Raw genomic sequence first — 26861 nt, 5'->3', positions numbered from 1 at the left:
AACTACTGTACTGGCCTGCTTTTGTTGGTGATACTAAACCACAGCTGGACTGTAAGCAGTTTTTAATATTCTCTGGATTAAAAATGATCCATCAACAACGGGATCAGGGATCACCAAGAAACTATACAAACCACCTAATAATACCCCCTCGTGCCCCCCTAAATGCCTTTTACTTGTTTACATTAGTGTTTAAAGACAGCAGTTATAAGGGAAAAGAAGATGACAGTGCTTGAGAAGACGTAAAAGGAGAAAATAAACATCAGATTAAATGTGGACAGCTAGGGTTATATTATGGATATAATTGTGTTTCAGAACTACATACAATCACATATGCAAAGTGAAAGAATCTTTTATTTCTGTTGGGTGGATTTCTATTTGAAGAGGCAGTATTTTGCTATTTTAGTTAATTTTTCATGTTCCACCACTAACTCCTGGGTTCCAGTGATGACAGGTAGTCAAATGGTCAGAAAGGTCAGAAAGAGACCCATGTATGATGGCTTGGGGTTTCCAAGTCTGAAGACAAACACTATCTATCAGAAAATAGTAGCAATTGTTAATTTAAAACAAAACATCCATCCAGACCCTCTATTAGCCATATATGCAAGTTCCCAGAAGTTAGAGACATGGCTTCAGATATATAATTCATTACACAGTGTCACAAGAAAGACCCTAAATAAACACATGGGAATACGATTGCGAAGCATCCAAGCCAAGAAAGATGTTCTCATTGTATCTAATATTGCTAACATTATTGTTACTAATATTCTAGCACTTTTTTCCCTGATTACTAAGCCACATGTTCTCTTGCAAAAGACAACCTTTTTTTTGCCAAAAGGAAGAAAAAAATAATCTTGTAAATTTGGAGGTGTTGGCATCCAGCTTTATTTCTCTTGCATGTAATAAATCGTGAAGAAATCATGAGAATGACTCAAGCTCTAAAAATACGAATCTAACTAAGAGGCCGAATCTCTAGGGCCCAGCAGTGCTGTGCTGTTGTGCAAGCCCAGCTCTAAGGGCTTCTGTCCATGCCAATTAGCAGTAGATTGGAAAGCCAGGCGACCATGATGGGTTTAGTCCTGTTATCTAACTGCTGCACTGTTCAGAATTGCTGATTTCCCTGCAAAATCATGACAGATGTATTACAAGAAAATATATTGGTTGAGTAGCTAGTGAGAGTTAATGCAAGGGATAATAAGTAGCTAAGGCTATGTCCTCCAGCAGACTTTGATGTGGTTTGATAATATATGGGACGGGTCAATCTGCCCTATTAGCAAATGTAGCCAGTTTATGCTCTACATACAAACTAGAGATTTGATAAAGCACTAAATTAGTTTTCACAAGGTATTAGATGTTAGATACTTAATGGGATCATCATGCTTTTGCTACACTTGGTTAGGATGTGTTCTGTAACAGAAGCATGCGGCAGCATGACATTTCACCAGGAAAAGAAGCATGTCTTGTGACTGAATCACGAGTCTGGGAATTAGAACATCCAGGCATTGCTTGGCTTCTGAATTACTGTTTCTCTGACTTAAAGAGAGGTTTCCCTTTTCACATCTGCAGAATGGGACTATGTTCTTCCCTTTCCTCTTTGCCTCTTTGCAAAGCTACCACTGCTTTTAAAATGTTTTTTTTTCTTTCGTCCTTTGGAGGAAGTAATCATAAATCTGTGAAGCTTCAGTCATATGAGACTAATCCTGTCCTACTCAGTAGGTGCTGGGAAAGTCCCTAGACTTGATGCTAGAGAATTTACAGGTTCAAGCAAATCTGGATAAGAAACTTTAGTCGATTGTGAAAGGAAAAGTTGAGGGGTTTGATGTCCTGCTGCATTCCGTGTTTCCTCTGTGCCAGTGCTTAACTAGTAATTTAAAACTCAAATGACTAGTTTAGTGAAGCAAATCACATTTTTATAGTCAAAAATCCACTAGCAAGATATGTCATGTGGGTATAAATCTGCATACCTGCACCCATTCTAGCAGAGGGAAATGTGGGTGAAGAAGTCAGCCTTCATGGGGCCGCACAGAGAATCAGTCTGAAACAGGACTTTGGTCTGACCACTCCCTTTATCCAAGCTGGTGTCTGGTCCACTTATGCTGTGGACCAAATGTGTGGTAAATAAAAACCTGTAACTGCTGACAGCAGTGTGTGCCCACAGCTACATTCAGAAAACTATGCTTTAAACACATGAAGTGTTTCGTGTTTCTCACATGGACCTAATTTTTTTCTAATGTTATTTTACCTTCTGGTTACAGACAATGCTCTTAAATACATTTGGAATGCATCATTTTACTTTCTGTAACATCTCACTGCATGTGCAAGTAACTGATCCTGAGTGACCGCTGCCAGGCTTTGCACTTTGAGCACTAGGGAGACATTCTTGCCTTTTTGTGAAATGCAGCAAGAGTGTCATGTATAAAATGATCCTGTTTGAAAGGATAGAAGCCGTATCCCAATATAGATCACAGTGGAAAATGACTCAAAATTACATGACAGCTTCTCCCTCATTCACCTTCTTCCCCTCCCTTTCCCTTTCTCAGCCTGTTTCCCAGTTGGGCTGTGGTAAGAAACGCGTCGTGTATTGTGACATTTTAGTTTACTGTTACTAATAATCCCTTTGCATCTTTCATTAGTGTGTTATTTATAGGATTGCAGAAGGGCATTAGTACCACTTGGCCTCTGAGGTGGTACTGCCACTGTCCCAAGGACTGAGATGATTTTGAAGGGTGCTGGGTTGCACCCTGGCCTTGGCAATGGGCTTACCTAGCTTCAGCAGAAGCCTTGGGTTAAAATCCTGTGGTTTAAAACCTGCTGAGGCCAGTGTGAAATTTAGATGTTTTTATAAACAAGAAGACTTTGCCTCATAACTCCTGCTAAGCCTGCACCTGATGAGCTGCTCGGAGCTGGAGGGCTGTGTTTTCCCTAATAAATTCCTTTTTTTGAACCCACTTGTTAGTCAAGCGTTGTGCACACTAACTACAGCGAGGGCCCTGGGCATAAATTACTCTCACGTGGCACTGTCTCCAAGCAGCCCCCCAGTTATGGATTACTTTGTTCTCGACTTGACAGGAACATAATTAGAACTGTTGATGAAATCTACCAAATTGTTCCTCCGTGGCCTCAATGGTCAGGAAATTTGGCTGAGTCGTATTTGTCACCGACGTAAAGGCTCTAAACACTTCATATTAACTATGTTATTAATGTGCCCTCTAATCTGTCCGTGAATTGGTAACACTTGGAGGGAGCTTGTGCTCTAATAGCAGCTTGTGATGAATTCATTGTAATGCTGTTCAAAAGTTTCTGGAGGGTGGGTTAAAAAAAAAAAAAAAAAAAAAAAAAGAAACCTTAATAAAAAGTGAATATTTCTAGGTTGTTTTTTTTTTTTTTTCTGTATGTGCATTTTTATGTTATACAGTTTTGTTTTGTTTTGCTTAACTGGAGATTCATTTAGGCTCTACATTGACAGACCGTTTTCTGTTCTATAGGATTTGCTGACATTTGGGCTGTTTCATTGCCAGAGGAGGCTTTGTGTGTCCCAAAGGAAGTGAGTGATCTGGCCATAACAAATCCTGCCAAAATATTTTAACACCGTTACGATTTTCTAATGCAATGCGTAGTGAATGTGACTAGAAAAGGATGGTGAGTCCATGAAGGGGGTTCGCTCCCTCTCCTCTGCGATTTTTGGTGGAACGAGCACGCCACAGCTGCTGGGGGGTGGGAGACCGCAGCCAGCAGTGGGAGGGGTGTTTGCCTCCTGAAGTGTGTCCCTTCAGGTGCAGCAAGGGCTCAGGCTAAATCTTTAAACCAACCTTTCAGATTTTGGTCCTGCACTTGAGCTCTGCTAGAGTCCCAGGGTCATCAGAGACAGCGTTTTAGTGATGTTAAAAAATGTGTTTTGGCTGCTCTGAGTGTTCAGTGTAAGTTTAAAAGGGAAACATGTTAGACACTTATGGATGGGAGAAGTTGACAGACTCTTACCTTCAAAACGAAGGGTTGTCTCGTACTTCAAAATAGTTTTGAGGAACATTAAGGTGGCTCTTAACTATATAAGCAACTCTGCTTAAGAACACAAAATTAAGAGTTCTCACATGTAGTGTTCAGGGAATGAGGACAATTCAGACAACCCAATGTTTAGCTTAGAGCTGTAGGTATGGGAAAGCTAAAATTTATATTCCCAAGCTATTCTCTAGAGCAGCAGGTAAATTAACTGCTGTTTTTCTAATACTCTGGTGATTGGTTTCTATTCAATTTAATACCATCCACTCCCCTCTCTCTCCCCCCATCCCCCCAAAAAACCCAACCCAAATATAACTAAAGTTAGTATTTAGTAAGCAATTTAAAACCTAAAACCAGTAAGCAATTTGAAATGTGCTTACTGAAGGACATCAGCCTTTATTTTGTGCCAAATGTACCCCATTGGATTACTCTGGCAGTTGTCTTCTGCACCAGGGTAAACTCATGTGTCTTTAGTCAACTTTACATTTACATACTTAAAAATAAACAAAGTAGCTGGCCATGTACATCAGCAAGTTTTCCTGGAGATAAGAAAGTTAGTGAGAAAGAGAAAAGTTGAGCATGCCTACAGCTTTTGTTCAGGTGGGCATAAGTAAAGTCAGGCCTTTTGCTATTGATGGTGTTTCCCACTTGGATGTTTCTCTGTTTGTTTGTCTTGGAATACCAGACAGAATTGGAAGTTCTCACACTCGTCTCCTGAGCCCTTGTTCAGGTTTTCTGGGCTCACACAAACATTCTATTCCCTGTGGCCACCACATACGGCATTTCCCAGGTCCCAGGGGCAATGACGCTGTCACCAACAGGAGGGAAGTGTTAGCCTGGGAGTTAGGACTTACTTTCAGACTTTATTTTAGGATCATAATATTCGTAAATGAAATGGGAATCTTAAATCTGCATTTTTCTCATGCAAATCAATCTATTTCTAGTAATGAGCAATTTAAGTTGTTTTTTTTTTTTTTAATATTGTAGTTGCCATCTCAAGAAATCAGGATCAGAATTCAGGATGCTCAAATTAGGTGTTAGTGCATACAGATATTCTGTTGATGAATCTATTATTAGAATGAAGTAGTACTTTCCCTGGGTCTGTTTCTTTTCACTGCTTTTGTCTCTTTTTTTCTCTCAGGTCATCTTGTCTAAGTTTATTCTTTTATTCTTTAAATTCACCTAACCATTTAATTCATTTCTACCAAAGCTATGGGCTCTTTAAGGACTTTCTAAATTATTAGATTTTGTTACTTATTTGTAGTGGGTTCAAACCTGAATTGCATTTTCTTTTTTCATAGTCTTGTTTTATCATTGTTCTAAAATGGGACATTATTTGGGACATTCTTCCCCAAAAGCATTCTTTATGCTGTCCTGCCTGTACTTCATCTGTTTTCCTAATATGCATCTGCTGCTAAAAATTTTCTATAAGTGAATGAGTATTGTATTGTCCTTGAATGTCATTAATTTTCTGTATTTGGGGTTATTTTTGTTTTGGTGGTTTTTTTTGGATTTTTTTTTTTAAGTTTTTAGTGGAAATGTCATGATATGCATCCTGTACATACAAATCTAATTTGTCACTCAGTAGACCCAAATACATGAGGAGCAGAGCTTAATTCTGATTTCACTTGTTTAAGAATAGGAATTCAAATTACTTCTGTAGAAACCAAAGCACTTACTCAAGGCGGGGAGGTTAGGAATGAGAGTTTGATATCAGAATTGGGTCCTGGAATATTAATTTGGTAAAACTGTATGCTCTCACAGTGTCAGCTGTGGAGAGCATATGCTAGGAGATGCTCATGTTCAAAATCAGGTTGCATAGTTAATCATTCTAAGAAATAGACTTATCACTTCATAAACCCTAGGAAAGACTGTTTTCTTTTCCAAACATTTAAATTACTGAGCCGTTTTATACATTAAAACCCAATTATGACTAGCATGGTATTTCAAAGAGTTTTCAAAGCTATTTCTTTTAGGAATTGTGCATAGTCTGGAGCTTTAGCACTGAGTAGTTCATATTTTCAACTGTATCAACTGTGGGTTTGTTTTTTTTTACCAAAATATTGTTTTGAGAATGTTCAGACTAATCAGTACAAATCCCAGCAACCAGTTCCAGAACATGCTTCATGTCCCCTAAAACTAACGAACTAAAATCCCAATGTGGCCATTGGGCTTTAGAATATACCTTAAAAATAGTTTATTTCCTTTTTCTAAGATGGTGAAGACGATCTTAGAAAGGTTTTTTCTGCCACCTCTTTTCTGCCACATTGTACAGACTGTGTGCAAAACACATTCAGAGAGAAATAAAAATCGAGATCTGTTGCAGGATTTTAGGGAATGAGATTTACCTGCTACTGATTGTTTTAAACACTACCTTCTTGGTTCTAGGGGAAAACTTAGTACTTGAGCTAGACATCAGTTTAAAAACAACCCTGAAACTCCAGAATAATCTTTTGTTTTACTCATTTGGGTGCTGGTTTGTCAGCAGAGAACTGTATGTGAATCAGATCGCACTAATTCGGTCAGGAAATGACTGCTGTGCTTGTCTATAATGCAGTAGAGCTAGGAAGAGGTGTGTCATAAATATGAAGATAAAAAAAATGCACGTGACACTGGCACCATGATGAGACCACTTACCAAAGGCATTCTAGCCCTGAGTGTAGAAAGTTATTCCCAGACCTTTTGGGAATTGGTAGGATGGTGTTTGGTAAAAGTTATATTCCCAAATCAAGGCTTTGCTGTCATGGATATCAGGGAAAATGAAGTTTATAAGATAAAGTAATCCTACTTTTAGGGCCAAATAAGAGAGAGAATAAGTTTTCAAAATCAGGAAGCTGCTCTATGAAGACTATTGTGGACCCAGGGTCCCTGTATAGGAAGAAGCAAAGCTGTTTGCTTTAACAAAAAGAACTAAAAAGGGGACTAGGCTGTTCCTCACCCCACTCATTCTTTATCTTAGAGCAGAGCTGAAGTTGAGATGGGAGCCTGGTGCTTCTCTTCACAAAGAGACTGTATGAATGAAAGGTTGCAAAGATATTAGAATTTACTAAGTCAAGTCATACTTGTCAATGACTTCTCTTGCTAGATATTTAAAGTTCAAGTGCTTGTTTGCTTTAGTTAAGTGCTCTGAAGTGCTTTTAGAAGTGTTGGCCCATTTATATAAACAAGTTGAGAAACTCTATTGATAGTCCTCCCAGTCAGAGTGTGTTACCCAATATTTGAATATCCTTCCTTGAGTCGCAAAAAGATTTGCAATAGCAACTTCTAAGACACGTGAGGCTTTGTTAATGCAGCATTGTGTTATTTTATCATAGCTATTGCCAGAAATGCTGTTTCTCGGTTGCACACAACCACGAGGAAAAAATAGAGGGGAGTCAGTAGCTCAGAAACTTTTTAACCAGAACTTCAGTGGGACTTCAGAGGAAGAATGAGCCAGAAGCCTGATTTCCTCTTGGAACATTCGCAGTAGGGAATTAATACTTATGTCTCTCCCACAGTTTTTTCCCCCTCATGCTTAGCTGTGCTAACTCAGGAATCTCTTTTAGTGCTCAGAGTCAGCCAACCAAATTTAAACACATTCCCAAACTGTGGAAAAATCCGGTTTGCACACTTATGGCCACTCACAGAAAGAAACTACCAACACTGTTAGTGAAGGTGAAGATTGGGATGGTGTTTATGCGCTTCCCCACAGTGATCCCTACCTGGCAGTGTTGTAGTGCTTCCTTACTAGTTGTTCTCTTCAAAACATTGCTCTTCTGGAGTGATGTCCTTTAACCTAATGATACTGTTTGATACTGAAAGCCAAAGAAAGTCATAAGATTGTATATTGAAATTTAGCCTCTTTCTGTGGATAAAGAAATAAGCATTATTTAGAGACATCACTGGGGAGACCTTACCCAGTACAATCAAGGCAATTATCTCCAGAAAAAGTAAACTGAATGCCATCAGCAACTATCCCCCAAAATGCAATATAGTGTGAGCAATAGGGAATGCTATCTTCAAACTAAAACTGCGTCCTTCTTAAAAAAAAGCCCAAAACAACCAGCTTGTCCTAATAATTTTAATCTGCATGTGCAGTCTTTTTGCCTACATTATGTACTGTTGGTGAGATTCAGGGGGTGTCATGTGCAGGTGAATTCAGAGCTGTTGCTAATTTAAACTGCATTTAATAAAACACAAGTTTGAAATATCTTACAAATCAGTGAATGTGGCATAGTTTGAAGATTGCTTTTGTCAAGTTTGATTAGCTCAAAGAGAAACCTTTTCTAAATATTGGTTGAGAGATTAATCAGACAATGTAAGACCTTGAATTATTCCTCATCACAGGAAAACAACATAATGTATTGTCTCATTTGAAGACTGGAAAAATGTAACTTTTGAGGATTTAAAATTTGTGTTTTAAAGATTCTACTCAAGGCAAAACTTTCAGGCTGTTCTTTTTTTAAACTGGCTTGTAATTTTTCCATATTATGCTTCATTTTCTACAGTGTATTCCCATATTACAAGCTGATAGTACCAACATCATTACGTTGAAGGATGTTCTCATTATTGACTCCATTCTCAATTAATTATAAGTTTGTCATGTTTTAATGAGTAGGATTAAACTTTCATATTCCAAATATATGTCTTGGATTGCTTGCTTAGAAGCTTTCTAAAGAATGTGGCTGATCGACTTCTCTGAATCTGTACAAGGAAGCAAAATATTCTTTGTGCACATTAAAAAGTGTTTACTGTATTTACAAATACTTGCAGAAAAGGTTTAATAGCTCTCTACTTTAGAACAAAGTATAGAATTTGGGCAAAAGCTTTGCTGCTCTTTTCTAGCCTTCCCTGTCACAAACTGTTGTCTTTACTAAAACAGAAATTCATATAGGTCTCTTATGTCCTATAAAATAAAGGATGGCAAAAGGGAGCACTGATGGATTTCAGGTATGCCCTAATTTTCACTGGGTGATCTGTATTCATCTTCAATAAATCCCAGCTTCTTCTGTGGCCTTTTTTACTCAGCCCCAAAAAATGAGAAGGTACCTTATACTTTTATTTAATTGCCCTACCTCTGAAAAACGTGATACATTTGCATCAAAGCTGCTGCCACCTGTGCTTTTCAGATTCAGTCCAGTGCAGCTCTGCATGTTGTCTATCAGGCTTTCTCTCCTAACTTCAGTGTGCATTATTAGATTCTGTTTGCTAACACAGATCCTGGTCATATTTTCTAGCAGAAGTTTTATGTTCATTTGTCCTTTACTTCCTTGTGCAACTTCACATTTTTCTCATTAGTACAAATCAAATAATTCCTAAGAGTGCTTCTTCTTTTTGCTTTTTTGCCTGCAAAACATACACACAGGATGGATGTATTCTAGCCCTGTTGTGGTTTCACTTCTTCTGATTTCAGTATGCTTAGGGTGGTTTTTTTCCCCTCAGTGTATCAGTAATAATTAGATACCTGTAAACAATAAGCACCAGTGAGTTTGGAGTCTGTGTCAATGCAGACAGGTGTCATAGTAAGACCAGGTAAGCAGATTCCTCAGCAAGAAGATCTTTCATTAAATATGTTTTTACATTGCTTGTTTAGCCTGTGTTGAATTAAAAATAACCTTGCAATGTGAATAGCAATGTCAACTGATATCACAGTCTGGCTGATAATACATGAGCATGATTTAGAGAGGGTTGGACCAGCATGGCCCACACCAGGTAGGAACCGAAGTCCTGGGAAATGCTGGGCAGCAATTTAACCCCCGGCCATTTCTCATGAGACCTGTTACTACAAATAGCCTGTGGCTACATTTGGGTATTCAGGTTTCGACAGGATGTGGCTGCTCTTTCTCACTTACCAGATGGCTTTTCATGTACCATCACCTGTCCTAGTGCTCCTTCCCCTCACTAACAGAGTTGTGACAAGGGCTGTCCTGATGGTTGTGAAAGCTGCTTTCTGCGTGTGGCCACCATAATTATCACATGTGGGCGCCTTTATTTAGCAAGTCCACACATACATTACTGGTGCAAATGTCTTGTGTTTGGGTACATTCATTTTATATCTTCATTTTATATCACTTATAAAATGACTCTGGGGTGGTGATATTTCGCAGCCTAATCAGAAAGTTAAACCTGTGCAAAACCTGCTTGATCTAGGGACCAGGCTTTGCATGTCTGTATGATGGGGGATGAATTTCTTCACTCTCTCCTGTTTGGAGGAACATCTAGGGCTCAGTTGTGCCTTTGCAGTGTGGTTGAAAGTAATTTGGCAATCTCAAGCATGGAAACGGAAGTTTTATACTCCACCTCCCCATCTCCCAGCCCCAAGCACATTTTGTGCATGGACCATCCTTATCATCAGCATCTGTCTTTTGAGTGATGATTTACTTGTCTCTAGGTTTCTGTCCCTTTATACAATACCAGATCTAAAATTATATCTGTCTGGAGAAAAATGCATGATCTCAAAGAATTAATACTGATTCCAAAAAAATTATTGCCAGGAACGATATGTGATATTGCTTTAAATTAACCAGTAATTATTCAGAATAATGTAGGAAAGAGTTAAAAATACTAAACCAAAAAAAAAAAAGAAATCCCTTTTCCAGGCAACTGGACCCCTTCCTTTCAACACAGCTGTTACAGGAGGTTTCAATGGTATGAATAAATGTATTTCTTTTAACACTTTTGTTGTTTAAAATGCTATTGTTTCATCTGAGGTGTGAGGAGATGTGCTAACCTTGTCAATGTGGGTGCAGTAGAGCAGAAATGATAACTGTATATACTTTTTTTTTTTATAAAAATACAGAGAGACAGTGTGTGTGTGAGAGAGAGAGACAACTTATTTAAATCCTGAATACAGTCAGACCTCATATGCATTGTTAAAAAAAAGCCCTAAAGAATTGCATATGGATTAGGGGGATGAATATTCTATTATTTCAGTCTGTTCTGCTGATCTTCTTATTGTGACTTTGCGCTTCAGAAATCTGCCAGGAATTTGGCTTTGCTGTACTAGACAGTAATTTTAAATGTGTATCAAGCACTTGATAGTGTATGATTTGCGTGCTGTTGCATTCCCATTCCCTAAATTTTCCACCAATTTATTACTTTTTTCATACTGTTTTAATATTTCAGGATGATGAATATATACAGCATCATTAAAAGTAAATAAAAAATGCATGAAATTAAAAAATGGAATATTAGATGTTTCTTTGCTGTAATCCCTAGGTCCAATAGGAATGAAATGTCTCTGTTCTGTCAAGTAATCCCTAAACATGATTAGGGACCTTGTAGTTTCCACATAGCCCACATAATATTTGTATCATATAAGCCTATTTATGTAAGGTTTGAGTAAAAGTTGTTATTAGAAGACCTATAAACCTATTCTACAATTCAAAAAGATATGCTTGTCTCTTAATCTCTCTACTTTTATTATTTTGCTGGAGATGGCAATACGTCCTTAATTCATATTTCAGAATTCTTTTGCATCTTTTGGATACTTTTATCATGCATTAACAATCCCAATGAAATGTATTTTTAAGACAGAGGACTGAGTTCAACAGTTCATCTACACATGCAGCTTCTCCTTAAATCCTCATTGGAAGGGATGTGCACCTCTTTCTAGGTCTCTCCTTGGGCATCTGTGTTTAATCTGACCTGGGGGTCTGGAGATGGAGAGATCGTTTTTCTCATTTTGGGGAAGGGAAGATGGAAAGAGGGAGGGGGTTAATTTTCTCTGTTTCAATCCTGTGATCATGTATTTTCAGTGATGGAGGCGCTTCTGGCAGCTCCACGGAAAGTTTTAGAAATCAGCTTTTGATTTGATAAGCCTATAGCAGAGTTTTAGGGAGAAATAGCTAGGAAGAAGGAAAATGGGGAAAAGCCTTGAATGACGGAAGAGTAAGACAGGAGAGACAGTGGGCATTTCCAGCTGTTTCTTGTGACGGTCATGTTACAGGTACAACCCAACACCTCCTATTCGCTGGCTCAGCTTCTTGCCTGGGCAGCAGAAATGCTCATAGTCCCATCTCAGGTGTTGTTAGGCTGAAGTCATTAATGTGCAGAGGTATTCCAGTTCCATGGTAGCACAAGGAAGATCAATAAATAAGAGCAGTAACTTGTATACTTCTATGGTTTGAGTAGGCTTTCATGAAGAAAATATTTTCAAATGATAGCAGGGGTCAGCTGTGGCAATTCCATATTTCCCATAAGAAAATTTGAGATTATATTAACCTTGGGCTATCTATTCAAAAAAACCCTGTGGAAATACACCTGTATTGCTTTCCACACTGCACTGAAATTTAGTTTCATTTCATTTTCAACAGTTAGGGTGGCATTTGAGCAATAACCCTATTCTTATATTTATGAAGTAAGAGAAGCAAAACTGCTCACTGCTGAGCCCAGGGATCCTCTTCCAGGAAAATTGAGATCAATAACTGCTACCAAGTCTTCATTTATAGGGAGTGTTAAATGACCACAAAGTCCTGACATTCTTCAATTAATAGGTTGTGCTTGAAGCCAGGCTATCTACCACCTGCCCCCACCCTAAGCTACCATAGTCAGAAATTTTGATCTTTGATATAATTTTAAACAGTCACTTTCAGTTGTTAGAATTCCTTTTCCACTGGAGAGGCTGTATTACAGCAGCACCAATAAGTTAGAGGCAAACGATGGTCCCCCTCACCAGTCTCCTCCTTCCTGCAAGTAGTAGAAGGTGGGAATGAGATGATGATACTTGAGGCTCATTTAATCATCCAAAGCAGGGATTTAAAATTATTATTGCAGTTACTTTTGGATTTTGGTAATCAGCAAAAAGGGAAGTGCACACCCCAACCAGAATAGAACAACCCTGAAAACTGAAAAGCCTTGCACGCAGATGTGTTTTCAGTTGCCTCTATTCCCTCAGTTTAAGTGGAAAAGAGGGATTTGGGAAAGCGAGAGCTTAATTTAACAAAATAATATTATGCTTTCAATCCCTGAAATGAATGAATTATTTGGATACTTAGCAGTATGATGTCTTTGAATAATGCTGGTACTTAAGTTAGAAAAAATGATATTGTCAGTGTGCTGTGTTTTCCTCTTATGATGTTTTTACCAATTTGGCATTTATGGGAAGCAATATCATTGTTGAGAAGTTTCCAAATTGCTTTTTATAGAAATCCGCAGAAATTAAATCTCCTCCTTGTTATGAAAATGAAGTGATGTCTTGAGACACTGGTATATTAGCACAAATCTGTGGAGACAATAAGCCAAATTCTGCTTGCAGTTATTGTGTCCACTTTTAATAGCTTCAGGAAGCTGTATTAGGTATAGGCTGTTGCAGGGCATTGTAAATAAGCATCGTCTTAGCTACAGCGTGTGAGCAGTAGTAAGGGGCAGTGCAACGTCCCAGCCCTTTTCCCTGTCCCCCTCAGACCATGTGGCTCAGGACAGGTTGGGAGGAAACACATGAAATGGGTTGGAAGTGAGACCAGTTCACGGGCAGTCCAGGCAAGCCAGTGCTTAGAGGGGTGCAGTGCAGAGTTACTTTAACTCAGAACCATAACATGTCTTCATAGCTGAATTTAAACCACATAAAACCGCTGTATGTGACGCGTTTGAAGTCACTAACAGAATTAAGGCAGGACTAAGGCAAGTGCATGATTGGTTTTCACAAATACAATCAAATCTAAGAGATGGAGATGCAAGATGGATCAAATTTTAAGACCTGATTTACCTACATCAGATACTTAATGGGATGCTTAATTTGATTGCTTCACCAAAAACTACTCCCAGTAGTAAAGCTTCTGACTAAATGCCTGCGTAATCAAGGGATCTGCATGCATCTACATCTTGAATTCCATGTACAAATAACCAGCAATTAATGGTTCAGAATGACTGCAGGGAATGGTTTAAGGCTGAAAATGGCAGCCCTAGGGTTTGGGGGTCCTTTAGTATTATTTCACTATGTTTTTTAGGAGTAAGGATGGACTTCTGCAAGTCCATGTAAACAGAAGATTTTTAACTTGGCTTGCAGAAGGCTCTTCATGGCTACAGCTAGAAGCCATCTCTCTTCAGCAAGGTTGGATGCTTTTGATAATGAGACTTAGATTCTTTGTATTAAACCAAACATATTAGCCTACTCCTGTGCAGCCTAAGTGTCCCATTATCTGGGTGTGTTAATAAAAAATCAGGAAAGTTCTTTGAATAGAGGGATGACAGCTGTTGTATGTATTTTGTAGCAATCACAAGGCACTGTATACTTTCTTCTTGGGATTAAACCCATTTCTGAGTGAAAGTCACTATTGATAGCAGTCACTATTGGCACCCTTTTTTATTTTTTCTTTTATTAATTTGTCTCATTGTAATGTATATGAGGTACATGAGAATATCAGACCAAGAGTCTTGAAAATACTGATACATCCTCATTATTTTTACTGTAGTATTTCTATAGTAGTGAATCCTCAATTACATTTAGCCTTTTTATTTCCCTCAGCACAGCTACAACAATTGAAATTAAGGGTGTTATGCTCACAGTCCCTTTCAGCACTCATTTGAGTTCAGGCCAACTTTGGCTGTTTTCTCACAGTAACCTTTACAAGGCAACCGATAAACATTATTTTTGTTTTAATGACTCCCAAATAATGTCATATTTAAATGAAATGCAGTTTGCCTCAGCAGGGATCTTTGAATTTATGAGCATTTTTGTCCCATATCCTACAATAATGTGACAAATATTTGCATTTTTACTGTTTTCTTGAATACTTTTAAACACTCATTTTTAGGAGACTTCAGATTGCTTTTGAACATATTTGAATGCATTTTTAGCTATCACCAAGCTTAAAATAGGAACCCTTTTTTTCAGCTTATCTTTATTAAACACCTGTAAAAATCAGTAGTATTTCTTTTTTCTTATAAAGCTTTCTTCCTTTAACAAATGCCAGAAATGCTGCACTGTTTGTTCCAGTATGGGCTTCTTTTCTTGGTGGTAATGGGCAGTAAGTGGTCTGGTAGGGTCTCTTCCATACACACAGGCATTTACCTGCCTGAATATCATAAAGAGAAACTTTAAATTGTAATGAAATTCATCTGATCTTGAACTATAATCAATTAATATTAGAAATTGTAGGCAGCCTTTAGAAAATATCCAGAATGAAGTCTTAGAAATTGATAATTCTGTACAAATTATATAAACCTCTGATCTGGAGACTAGGTCACCTGGTATGGCAGTGGCCAATTATTTACATTATTGAATATTCACTTTTCTTTTTTAAAACCAGGTTTTTGGGGTTTTTTTTGCCAGGGAAAGGATTTTTGTGGTGTTTGGGGTGTGTCTGTTGTTTGGGGTTTGCTCAGGCAGGTACTTGAAAATAAATTTTATTATTCAGCATCTTTATAATGCTGTGTATTTAGCAGCTTAATCTTGCTGTTCTTGGAGGCAGTTTCACGGAGTTCTTCATGTCTTGGCTGGGTTAAGTTTTCTGTTTTCATATGCTTTTTTTCTCAAGAATGAAAATTGGCTGCTTATTTTTAAAGTGATGTTTTCATGTGTTGAATCAAATAAAAAAAAATTTTCACATTAATTCAGGTATCTCTATACAATCATACTAAGACCTCTCTAGCATTCACAGAAGTCAGTGGGAAGGTTTCTATATTGTTCTTCTCCTGCAAAAATAACTTCTGTGTATGCTTTTTTAGTCAAAAACCCCAACCAAATACCCTGCACAGAATTTTGTAAGTAAAAGCAAATAATTTAAAATAGGATTGTGGTTACTCACCATTCTGCACTTGATCACTGTGCTAGAAGTTGGTTAAAATTAGACTTCCTTAATGGACTAGCGAGGGAAGGTAGGAGTGAAAACAAGAAAAAGATGACAGAAGTAAATATGCTCATAAATACAGAAACGACGTGTTTGCTTTCGTGGCCTTTGATCAAGCCCAGGAGTTTACTTTCAAAGGACATTGTGGGATGCTTGGGAAGGGAACAGCCACCCGGAGTAATTGGAAAGGGGGAAGGTCTGCAGCACGGCGGCTGCTGCTGCTCCTGCCTCTCTGATAAGATTGTAAGAGTTGCCAATATCAGTATTCAGCCTTGTAGCGTGTCAGGGCGCTTTCATGTGAACTGAAGTGAACTGTCTGTACGCGCTCCTTCCCTGCGCTCGGCGCCGCATTGAAGTCAGGGGAGAGGAAAAAAAGATTTGAGGATTGCCCAATTTGTTCTGACATAAAGAGATGTTTAGCTCTGTGAAAGGTGGTGGAGGCAGAGTGCCTGACTGACATTTCAACAGGCTGTCTGCTGGGATTGCTCACTTCATGTCCCTTCATATTCCTGCTGTGTCCTGCGCGAGTGCTCTTGTCTAATCTTCACAGCGAGAGTACCAAGAGTCCCCTGGGCTTCGGTGCTCAATACCTTGTTAGACGGGGCGTACGATGCCACAGCTCCTTCCTTCATGCTTGCTTTTGCTCTAATGTTTCAGGCTTCTTTCAACTCCAATTTTTTTCTTTTTTTCTTTTTTTTTTAAAGGGATTTGCTAAAATAACCGTGTGTATCTCCTAATCGCTTCGGTCTCTCAGCAATACTAGATTTGGTAAAAATACATGTAGGGGAAGAGAATAAAAAAATCCCTGTAAGTCAAAGTTTTAAGCATCATTCTCTGCTTTTGTTTTTAAATTAAGCTGCATTGACCTCCTTTGGCTGGTTTAGAAAACAGACAGGAGAAAACACTCATTGAACAAGCAGTGGGAGGTATAACATGTTGATAATAAAGCTGAGACAGTGCCTGATCAGAAATGCTGAACTCCATACCAGGGGCTGCAGGGGAGTTTAGTTGTTGAGGGTCTGTGTGCTTTTACAATTCCAAACATGTTGTGATGCATTCTGGCATGCCACATCCTTTTACATCACATTGGGGCAGCCCATGGAGCCAAGTAACACTAAGAACATGAATTAATGAGAGCTACTGCTCACCTCTTATTCCAGGGGCATTATCAGGTATCTTGTTAGCCACAGTTCCTATCTGGATTCAATCCTTCTAAAGCAGAGATTATATTAAAGATATATGTGTTATGTCTTGGACAGATGATATGTTCTTTTTCATTAGCTTTCTCAAAATACATTAATTAATGGATGTAGTTTAATCCGTGTTAAGTCATTAATAACTATTCACATACTGCACTCATGGTCTTCTTTTACATGTTTTTAAAGGCACTTCTTTTCCTCAAGTGTATTATTGCTGGTGACAAAAAGCAGAATGGTAACATACTCTGTTTCCTGCAGATCTGGGATCCCCTTACTGTGATCCCAAAAGCACATTGCATGGATTCCATGGTTCACATGGTTGCCACTGCTCAAGTTTCCCTTCAGTTTCAAGTTCTGATAAACGTCTCTTAATCCCTCTCTGATCTGGAGGTGCAGTCGTGTGTCTCACCAGGCAGGAGATTCCTAATGCAAACCCCCATTCTCAGACATGCTCTCCAAACCTTTGTGTGTAAAGCTGCACCCTTGCTCCTTCCACAGTGCAAGGACAGCTACAAAAGCCAGTGAGTAGCTGCATGGTTTCCCTCAGCCAGTGTCATATCTACTCTCACGTTCTGTTTGCCAGGAACCAGCAACGACTTTTTCCGGCAATAGACTGAACAGGTGGATATTAAAACTAACTTATCATCCTTTCTGTAGCACCTACAGCCCAGAAGAGTTGAATTTATATCAGTACACTGTCACAATTTCAGGGTGTTGTACAGGTGCTGTAGGGGTCTCGGCAGGGTCCTGGCTATTCAGAAGACAAAATTCAAGATCTCTGAAATTAAAATACCCAAGGAATTAGCTAGCGAGCTTTCTGCTGTACGTACAGGTTTTAAAAATGAGTTTGATGGATCTCAGACACACCAGAAAAGGCTCTCACATACATAAGGGTCATTTACAAGAGGGGATACTGAGGAGATAGTGCCAGTTGTGCCCATCTCAGTTGTTGGGATATCCCGAGCTCTTGTGGGTATTTCTGTGTAGAGAAGCATATTGGCAGAATGTTTTCATCCTTCAGGCTGTGGTCCAACAGTTTGTGATATATGTCTAATTTAAGCATGTGAGCAATTCAGGAGATGTGTGGAGACAAGTTGTGTGTAGTGTGACATACATTTAGTGGTTTGCTGCACTGAATGCTAAGCAAGAGCTGTGTGCTCCCAGTAGGAAGGAAGCCAGTGCACATGAGCTGTCCAGAGGTACAGACAGAGAAATGCCTGTTGTATGTGTGTGTGTGCATACAGGCCTGCTTCCTTCCTATTTGCTTTTGTCTGGACGCATGTATCACTGTGTAATATTTCACCTATATCACTAATTTAATTGTTTTATGAAATTTGTACTTGCCTGTGCAAGTATAGCAGTAAAGCCCATGCTGTTAACTGAGGTTGATTGTTTCCAAACAGCTGATTAGAGAACTTACCATCAATTTAACAGAAGTTGTGTTTATTTAAAAATTGACTTAAAAGACAGTAAATGACTTGATGACTCATTAAATCAATTTAAAAATTGACTTAAAGTGCAGTAAGTGACTCATTATGTTAAGCTATAGAAAGACACCCAATAAAAAGAAGATAAAAAGAAACCTGGCAGGAAGTTGTAGCTTCATATCCTGATTTATTTTTGTTCAGAATAAAATGGTCTGATTACCAAAAGTGGATGCAAGGGCATCTACCTGGCTATTATGAAATATTCAGGTAGTAAAAGCACTGCCATTAAGCAAGGGGCCAAGTGTCACTGAAATACTTCCCTGATTTTTATATCAATAAATGAAGTTTACAATAATGCTTTGGCCAGGAGATATTGAGTTGCACACCAGGATACTATTAAGTTACTAATATTGAGTAACTGTTCTGTATGTCTCCAGATTTGTTGAACATAATGTCTATATGTTAAACAGTTTTCTATGGTATTTAAAAATTGACATTTCAAAGAGTGTAATAGCATAATGAAATGTAAACTGAAAACAGGAATGAGTTAATTAGACTAATGATCCCTTGACTCCTTTATTAGCCAGCTCTTTAGAAATTGGGATTAGCTTTGTTTTCTCTGCTGAATAAAGACAGGAAGGATGATGTTGATTCTAGTAAATGACAGCACCAGAAGAAATTAGTGTTTTCCTGTTCATTGTAGGTTTCTCATCTGAGATAAAAATTTAGACTTCCTGCACGCATACTTTATTTCATTACACTTTGAGTTTCACTTGGATCGAAAGAGAAATCAGGAAAATAGTTTAGGAATGCCTACTAATTTCATATAATGATTTTAGGGTGACCCATTCTGTGTGATTTCTAGACTTGAAACTTTATGACTCTTTGTGCAAACCTGGAGCAAACTGGGTTTTTATTTAAATGACGTCTTCAGAAAAGGCCAGCTTGGCAACTTTTTGGTCTAGGTTTTGAACACTTAATTTCTCCTCTCTATAAGAGAGTGATTTGCACATCTCTCTTGCTTTTAAGGGCTATCAAGAAGCATGAGAATTATCTCTATAGTGGTTCAAACCAAGCATGCACAGGGAAACGAAATTGTTTTTACGACAAATAGGAGGATTCGTAAGTCAGCAGCTGTTAGCGAAACAACATCATTAAAACTTCCAGCAATTCCAGACCTCGCTCTTGGGACTCGCTCAGGCCAAGCTAAACCTTAAATAGAGTGCTGAATTATAGGCAGGAAAAAGAAAACCAGAACTTAAATTGGTAGGAATTAGTGATGATTCACTAAGCTAATTTCTGCCCTCCGTTTCCCTTGTGTGATGGCGCATGGAGTGGCGCTGGGATGAGGGAGGGCAGAGTGGGAGCTGCTGACAGCCAGCTTTCAGCCTTTAAGTTTGGATTCCTTCTGGTAGATCTTTATCCTGCAAAGTAATGAGCTCCTCAGCTTCCCCTGAAACCTGTAGGTATAGAGGTAGGTATAGAGGGCACCCAGCGCCGTGCAGGATCAGATCTTTAACGAATGCCTGAGGAATACAAAATTTGTCACACAAATGAGGCGACAGAGAGGAGGTGGCAGTACCTGAGTTACGAAGCTTTTTACGTACTGGCAGGTTTCGTTTGCTATCCTGCATGCCCCTTGTTAAGCGTTCCGTGAGCACCACTCTGAAGCAGAAGTAATAATGCCATTTGCTTACAGTTCAGTGTTTCCAGCTTTCTGGAGGGCCCTTTTGGAGAGATGGGGCGGGATGGCAGTCAGCACACTCGGGTGTCACTGCTCCTCTCCTTTAGGGAAAGGAGCATCTGGAACCCATCACATGCCTATTAGCTGTTCCCTAGGTGCTGCTCGGTGTCTCTTTGGTGTGGGGCTCACTGGATGCTTGATTTTGGCCTGTCCTGGGCAGGAAGTGCAGCCCGTGAGTCGCACACAGGCGGAGCTGAGCGCTGCTCGCAGTCCATCGCTGCGCCTGACCTTGCGGCTCACTATTAATTTGAAGTAGTGGAATTAAAATTTTCCATTCTTTTGCATTGTCATGCCTCACGTTGATAAGCACAAAGAAATGTAAATAAAAAAGACCTATTTCACAACCCTAGCTACAACCTTTTTGTTTTATGACAAAAGACAGTTAATTAGCATACTAGCAGTAAGCAGCCTTCCCAAACTCGTGCTAATTATGTATTCTGTTGACCGTGACTCCAGTCATAAGGTAATTGGCTTGCAGCAACATGACATTTCGAATCATCTCTTGAAATTACATCAAAAAGCCAGCCTGTTTTGTTTTGATAGGGGAACAATCAATTTGATAAGTGGTAACACAGCTCATTGTTTCACATTAATTAGACTAATTGCAGCATGTTAGCCTCTGAAATAGACAGAACTTGGAGAAGACAAAGGCTGTGGCCTTTAGCATGCAGTGCATGTGGTGGTTCCACTTGCTTGCACATACTGTAGGCAGAAAACAGAGTTGTTAGGATTCAGCCTTGCGGGAGACTGGGTGTTAACAGTGGTTTGATGTGTTATGCTTAATCCACTGGCTTTCAATTATAAGATCCACGTTCAAAAAATCCCAGAGAGAGGAAGGGGGGAAGAAAAAAAAAAAAAGCCATTTCAATACTAATGGTGACAAAAAGTTTTTTGTGATCTTCTGTTTTGTGTCTCCTGAAAGAGCAGAGATATGGCCACAGGATCTCTTCTATGTTGTGGCACTGAGGGACATGACTTAGTGGTGGGCTTTGTACTGCTGAGTTTATGGTCAGACTCGATCTTCCAATCTAAATGATGCAATGGTTCTATGTTTATGGACTGTAAGATCTTTCTTTGAGAAGGCTTTACTTTTGTTCCTGTTTTTTTCCTGCCTGTTCCAACTAATGTTTATTTCTTAGAATACCTCAGTTGGGCCATTTTTATTTTCAGTTTTATATTTACTTAAGAATAATGTATGGGGAAAAAAAAGTGATGCATAGTGGATGGATTACTGAAAACAGATAGTAGAGATGCATAACCCACCCACGCATTTCTAATTTAGAGCATCTTTGCCCGCTGTTGAGATTACCAATTGTACTTAGCTCTGTGATGATTTTTATGATCAAGCTTTGTCATCTGTAGATTGACATGACCAAATGAATTTCGCTTGTTACCTAATTGAAATGTAAACCAAAGTTTTAAGAGATGAAAAGTTTAAGGGGTTATCTCAGTCCGCAAGCTAGGCTAGCTTCATTGCTGTTCACAGATTGGTACAGTGGTTTTTGCATGTCAAACCCAACATCAGGCCACTGGGTATGTAAAAAATATGTTCTTTGACCAGTACATTGCTAGTATGTTTGGTAAACAGGGTAATAGCCAGCAACTTTTCAAAGACTGAAAAGCATCAGAGACTGGATTCCAAAACTGTGTGCATACTGATGAAATTATATGCAGGAGACAAACTCTGCCTTTTCTTCTACAGTTCTGTAGTCCACCTGTACCATCAGAGTGTTTTACCTTCTGTAATTGCCTCCATTCAACAAAATATTTCATCACTTGAAAAAAAAAAGGTAGATTAAAAAGAAACAAAACCAAAAAAGAGAGACATCAGGAGGACAATTTTTAATCATTAAATTGCTTACATGAAAGCTGTAATTCTTCAGCTGCTCTCCATGGAAGACAAGATTAATTTTTTTTTTTTAAGTGAAGCAAGGAAATCTAGGCAAGTCTGGGTACAGACCTCACCTACACATCTTTGCTTCTGTTACTCCCCCGCCACCTCCACACCCCAGTCATTGACTGGTTAGATGTAAAACCTCTGGAGCAGAGATTTTGATAAATTCGTCTGTAGTTTGAAGAAGTGTAATTTCATTTAAATCAAAGACTCTGTTCTAACAGCTGAATATTCTATTTGCTCATGGAAGCTCTATTTTTATTAGTTTTGCTTATGCTTTATGTTGGCCCCTTAGCAAATGGTCATAAACTCTGTTTTAGATCGAGCTACCAGTGACTTCATACCACTGATTTATTTCTATCATTTACTGGCAAGAATATATTTTTTTAAATGCATTCTAAGCGAATCATGCCTCTCCGTGTCCTCTCCTGTGCTTCCCTTTACTTTGCTCCTCCTCCAACATTTAAACCACCTTTCACTGAGCTTAAAATTACGCCCGGATTAGCGATGTAACTACCCTAATGTGCCGCTCTTACTAAAAAGTCCTGGGCTTATACAAGGAGGTGAATTGGAAAGAAGCAGAAGATTGGAGCCTTTTAGCATTCAGCTTAAGTGCTGGTTCCACTTGCCTGAGCACAAGCTGGGGCCGATGCTGTTAGGATGCAAGCCTGCACCCTCGCTGTCACTGCTGGTCCTTCTGTAGTCAGGCTCCTGCTTGGAGCAGAGCAAATCTTTGCTCAGTTAAGCGAGCGTCAGTCACTGGCAAGCTTGGCTGCCAGCCCAGGTTTGTTAAGACTTTTCTGTGCTGCACCTGAATGAAATATTGAGAAGACATGGCTACCTAAACAGGGCCTAGAAGCAGTAGATGTATTTAAAAAAAAAAAAAAAAAAAAAATTAAATTGTCAAGGGAATGACAGAATAATTTTGAGAATATAACTTACACTTCCAGTGCTTGCCTGGGAGGTTTGCAGTAAGGAACCTGCACTGCCTGCTTGATGACATGTCCTGTGTGATCTTGTTTAAATACCTTTCTCTGTTTGCTTGAAATCCAAGACTAGAAGGTATTGCTGATTTCTGACTGAGAAACAGGGCATGGGCAAAACGTAACTTAGCAAACTAAAACACATTGATACCATCCTGCAAAGGTGCTGAACTCATTCAAAGGTACCAAATGACTACTTTTGGCTTACATCAACAGTGGGCACTTAGCTGCACGTAGGATTGTGCTTTTAGATTGCTTGGCTAGTATCCAGTCAAAGTCAACGGGACCATCTTCATGCGGAAAAGGGATGGTGAGAAATGGAGTTACTGAGTTTTTGGGTTCCATGAAGGCACAGGCAGTGGGTATTCTGCGCAGCAAGTTGAGGAAAATCAGGGACAGGGTAAAAAGAGATAAAATAGGAATAGTTTTTAAATAGGAATTGCTGGCAGAGCTATTAATCACACAAGTCTTTGAGCTGTAAGGATTGCATGAGTGGAGCTAATACGAAAGAAGAGAGATACTTTGCCGATACCCTGAAATAGACTATTAAAAGCAACAAGGAAAATTAAAGGGAGATAATGTCTGAACAGATTAATGACATGTAATGATAATTTAAAAAACCCCAAATCTACAGACAAACCCCAAATCTCTTCAAATATCCAAATCCCCACGTGTGATTGTTTTTTTGTATGGGACAGCCTTGTAATAATCAATTTTGCAAGTTGCTGGTCTTGTTACACAGTCTCAGCTCTGAGCTTTGACTCCCATCTCATTTACACTAGTCAAATAAATCAAACTTTCTGCTGTTTCTCAGGCTGTACATTACAACAATGACCAGAACGTGCATTCTGCTAGAGTCTGTGTGGTTTTTAGCAGGAGATTTCACAGCACTTCTAAAGCAGGTTAGAAAAGGAAGAGAAAAGAGCATTTGTCATTGCTGTCTAAGGTAGGCCACCACCTGCTCTTTGAAGACTGCCAAACTAAATGGGGACTTGATGCAGGTAGGGGCCTTTTGTCTGAAAAGAGGAATCAAGAATCTGTGAATATTAGTCAGAGACCTGAGACATAACTTGTATTATCGTATTTCTTATCAAAATCTACATCATCATAATCATCTTTGAAATTATAGCATCATTGCAGTAGATTCAGGACAAATTGAGCACAGGCTCTGACTTTGCACAGGGGATATTTTCCTTACATGGGATGATTTTTTTTTAAAAGTCCTCTTCTTGCTATTTCTATGACCTTCCACCCATAATGTGCAATTGTAGCTGTTTAATGAAAGAAAACAAACTTAGATTCTGCACAGACCTGGACTTGTGAAACAAGCAGGGTTTTCAGTGAAGCTTTCATAAGCTATAAATCAGTGTAAAATTTAGCTCATATTACATTCTCATTGAAAATGGGTTATATGATAATTTATGTTGAGCTGATCATAACTAAGCACCTCATAGTAGTGTCCTTCAAAAAAATTTAATCAAGATTGTCTTTCTCTCTCCACCTCTCTTGGTGCAATTTCAAGAGGTTTATTTGCATGTCAATCCGCACGTGTCACTGGAGTTATTCCACTGAAGCAAGCACAACATCCCGGCTGCGTACGTGTTTTACAGCAGCATCGTGTCAGGTGACTCTCTGCATTTATTTCTGATTTGTGCTAGTGGAAGAGTCAGGCCCTTAATTCTCTTAAGCCCTGAAAACAGGGGTATTTCCAAGTGCCTGTCAGATCTGTTTTCCAAGTCTTTTTGTGCTTTGCAGTGACTGTGTAAACTGTGAGAAACTGTGGATCGTATGAAAATCACTGAGCTGGTCCAACCTTTTATTTTAGAATCGATGTCAAAAGGTGTTTCTAAGTATGTTTGACATTTACTTTTAGAGGCCTGTTTTCTCTTGAGGTTTCTCCCCCCATTTGTTGTATAGTGAACGGGAAAAGGATTCCAGAGAGGTATCTTTGGCACCAAATACGTGGAGAGTGCTCTCCAGAACCGAATTGCCAAAAGCTCTTTACATCCAGGACCATCTTATTTTACAGTATTCATGCAACCTTTAATATGGTGGGGTTGTACAGCAAGGACAATTGCTCCATAATTGTTGATAATTAACAGTTTCCCACCTAAGTATGTATGATCAAGACAAACAGGGTGGGGAGAGGTGTGTTGCTAAGAAGTGGGTGTGTTGATTTCTCATGCGGGCTCTTTTTCATAATTAAAGGCTTATGGTATGAAGTTACAAATGGGTGGACTCTAAGCAGAATCCTAGAAAGGATAAACAAGTTTTAAACAGATTTCAAGTGGATATTGAAGACAAAGATTATGAGCTATGACCAGAGATGTTGGGTCGAGAAGCACAGCAGAACAGAGTTTTAGTTAGATAAAGCATTAAGCTCACTACGTGTCAAGTTTGACAGCCAAGATCTAAGTAGTTTTCATGCCATGGTGAAGCTTTGGATTTGAAGGTAGGAGACTTTGGATTTGTTGAGCAGGGACTGAAGTGGAGGAGTATGAAAACTGTGGTACAGAAAATATAGTTGGAAAATGGTAGCTGTAGCTACAGCAGGTGAAGTGAACTGGGGTAGGCTGGGACAGTGGAAGTAGAGACACTGGTTCTTTGTCTGACACTTTGCAACTTGCTCTGTATGGAAAAGCAAGGAGATGCTCAGTATATTTGCCCCTAGAGCCTACAAAATCAGTAGTCACTACCAGGCTTCAGATTTTGTAAGTCATATAAAATTAATGGAGATATTGCTGCAAACCACTCCTCCTCTCTCCCACCCTTTTGCTGCATATTGTGTTTTTTGGTTGGATTTATATTTTTTAGCTTTTCCTTCCTGCCAGTAAACATTAAAAGTCCAGGCTGAGCTATTTCCAAATTTCTCTTCCTTCCCACCAGTTGTTTCTGGCTGTATTCCAGAGAGGGAGAGAAGATGACAGGTTTTCATTGGTCACTTAATTGTGTATGTCCATTGGTTTTTATGACTTTCAAATTTATATTTTTGTGTGCTTAGGGGCTTTTGTGACAAGGTGCTAATGGGTTCCTGGCTGGGCAAGCACCTGTGTCGGAAAGTGTTTCATTGTGTCCCTTGTTTTTCCACCTCTGAGTGCTTTTATTAGCTTGCATATATACCTTTTTTGCAACCCCCAATGTTGTTTCCTTTTTTTGGGGAGGTGTGGGGTGGTGGTAGGCATATAATCTGCATGTACACAAAGGAGACTATTAGTCCTATGTGGAAAACAATCTTTTAATACAGAGAGAAAATGGGAGTTGGAAAATGAGTTCGTAGATGTGCCTGAGAGGCAAGAAAGATAGAAAATACAGAAACAACTTGGACCGCTGACTTGTCCAGGGGCTTTTCTCATGGGATCTGAGAAGTTCTGCAGGGTGGGCTGTGGGGAGTTGGTAGGTATCCTGCCGCTGCAAGATCTCATTTCCCACGGCTAGGCTGCATGAAATGGTAGACAACAGTACCCGACATGGTTTCCTAATAAACTGCTTCCAAATGAGCACTTGCTGTAGCTGCTCCAGCCTAATGATTGTGAAAGCGAGGAGAAATGGCATCCGTGGCTTTAAAAGAGAAGCAAAGCACCCATAAGGTGATCTCTGTATTAGACTGCAATCTACATTAGGAAGAAGACCTTAAGTCCCCTCAGGATATTGTATTTAAACCTGTGCTCCTATTCCAGTAATGCAAATTCTGCTTCTGTAAAGAAGATAAAGGCGAGCTTTTTTGGTTTTTTGCTTATTTTGCTGATATTTCTTCTAAGATAAGTTATATATTGATGACCTGAAGCGTTTAGGGAGATAAGGCTTTTTTCCCATCTTACTTCTGTGCAATAATTTTGCATTTTATTCTGGCCCA

The 26861-nt window shown here is 39.1% G+C and overlaps 1 protein-coding gene across 47 annotated transcripts in view; it reads left to right on the top strand.

Annotated features, from left to right (window-relative positions):
• Positions 1-26861, top strand: part of ESRRG (estrogen related receptor gamma) — a 392986-nt gene that overhangs the window by 164292 nt on the left and 201833 nt on the right. For 16 of the 47 annotated variants that reach the window (XM_086878677.1, XM_086878702.1, XM_086878723.1 and 13 more), the window contains one exon: positions 3483-3541. The exons of 19 other annotated variants lie outside the window; for them this stretch is intronic. In XM_086878677.1, coding sequence (XP_086734803.1) covers positions 3483-3541 — 59 coding nt within the window. Of the gene's footprint in view, positions 1-3482; positions 3637-26861 lie in introns of all 47 variants that reach the window. 12 more of the 47 variants (XM_086878688.1, XM_086878689.1, XM_086878691.1 and 9 more) reach the window with 1 other exon arrangement.

The sequence above is a fragment of the Cyanistes caeruleus genome, chromosome 2, assembly GCF_971803275.1.
Source record: "Cyanistes caeruleus chromosome 2, bCyaCae1.hap1.1, whole genome shotgun sequence".
Taxonomy (NCBI): Eukaryota; Metazoa; Chordata; class Aves; order Passeriformes; family Paridae; genus Cyanistes; species Cyanistes caeruleus.
This window is presented reverse-complemented; position numbering and strand designations above follow the sequence as displayed.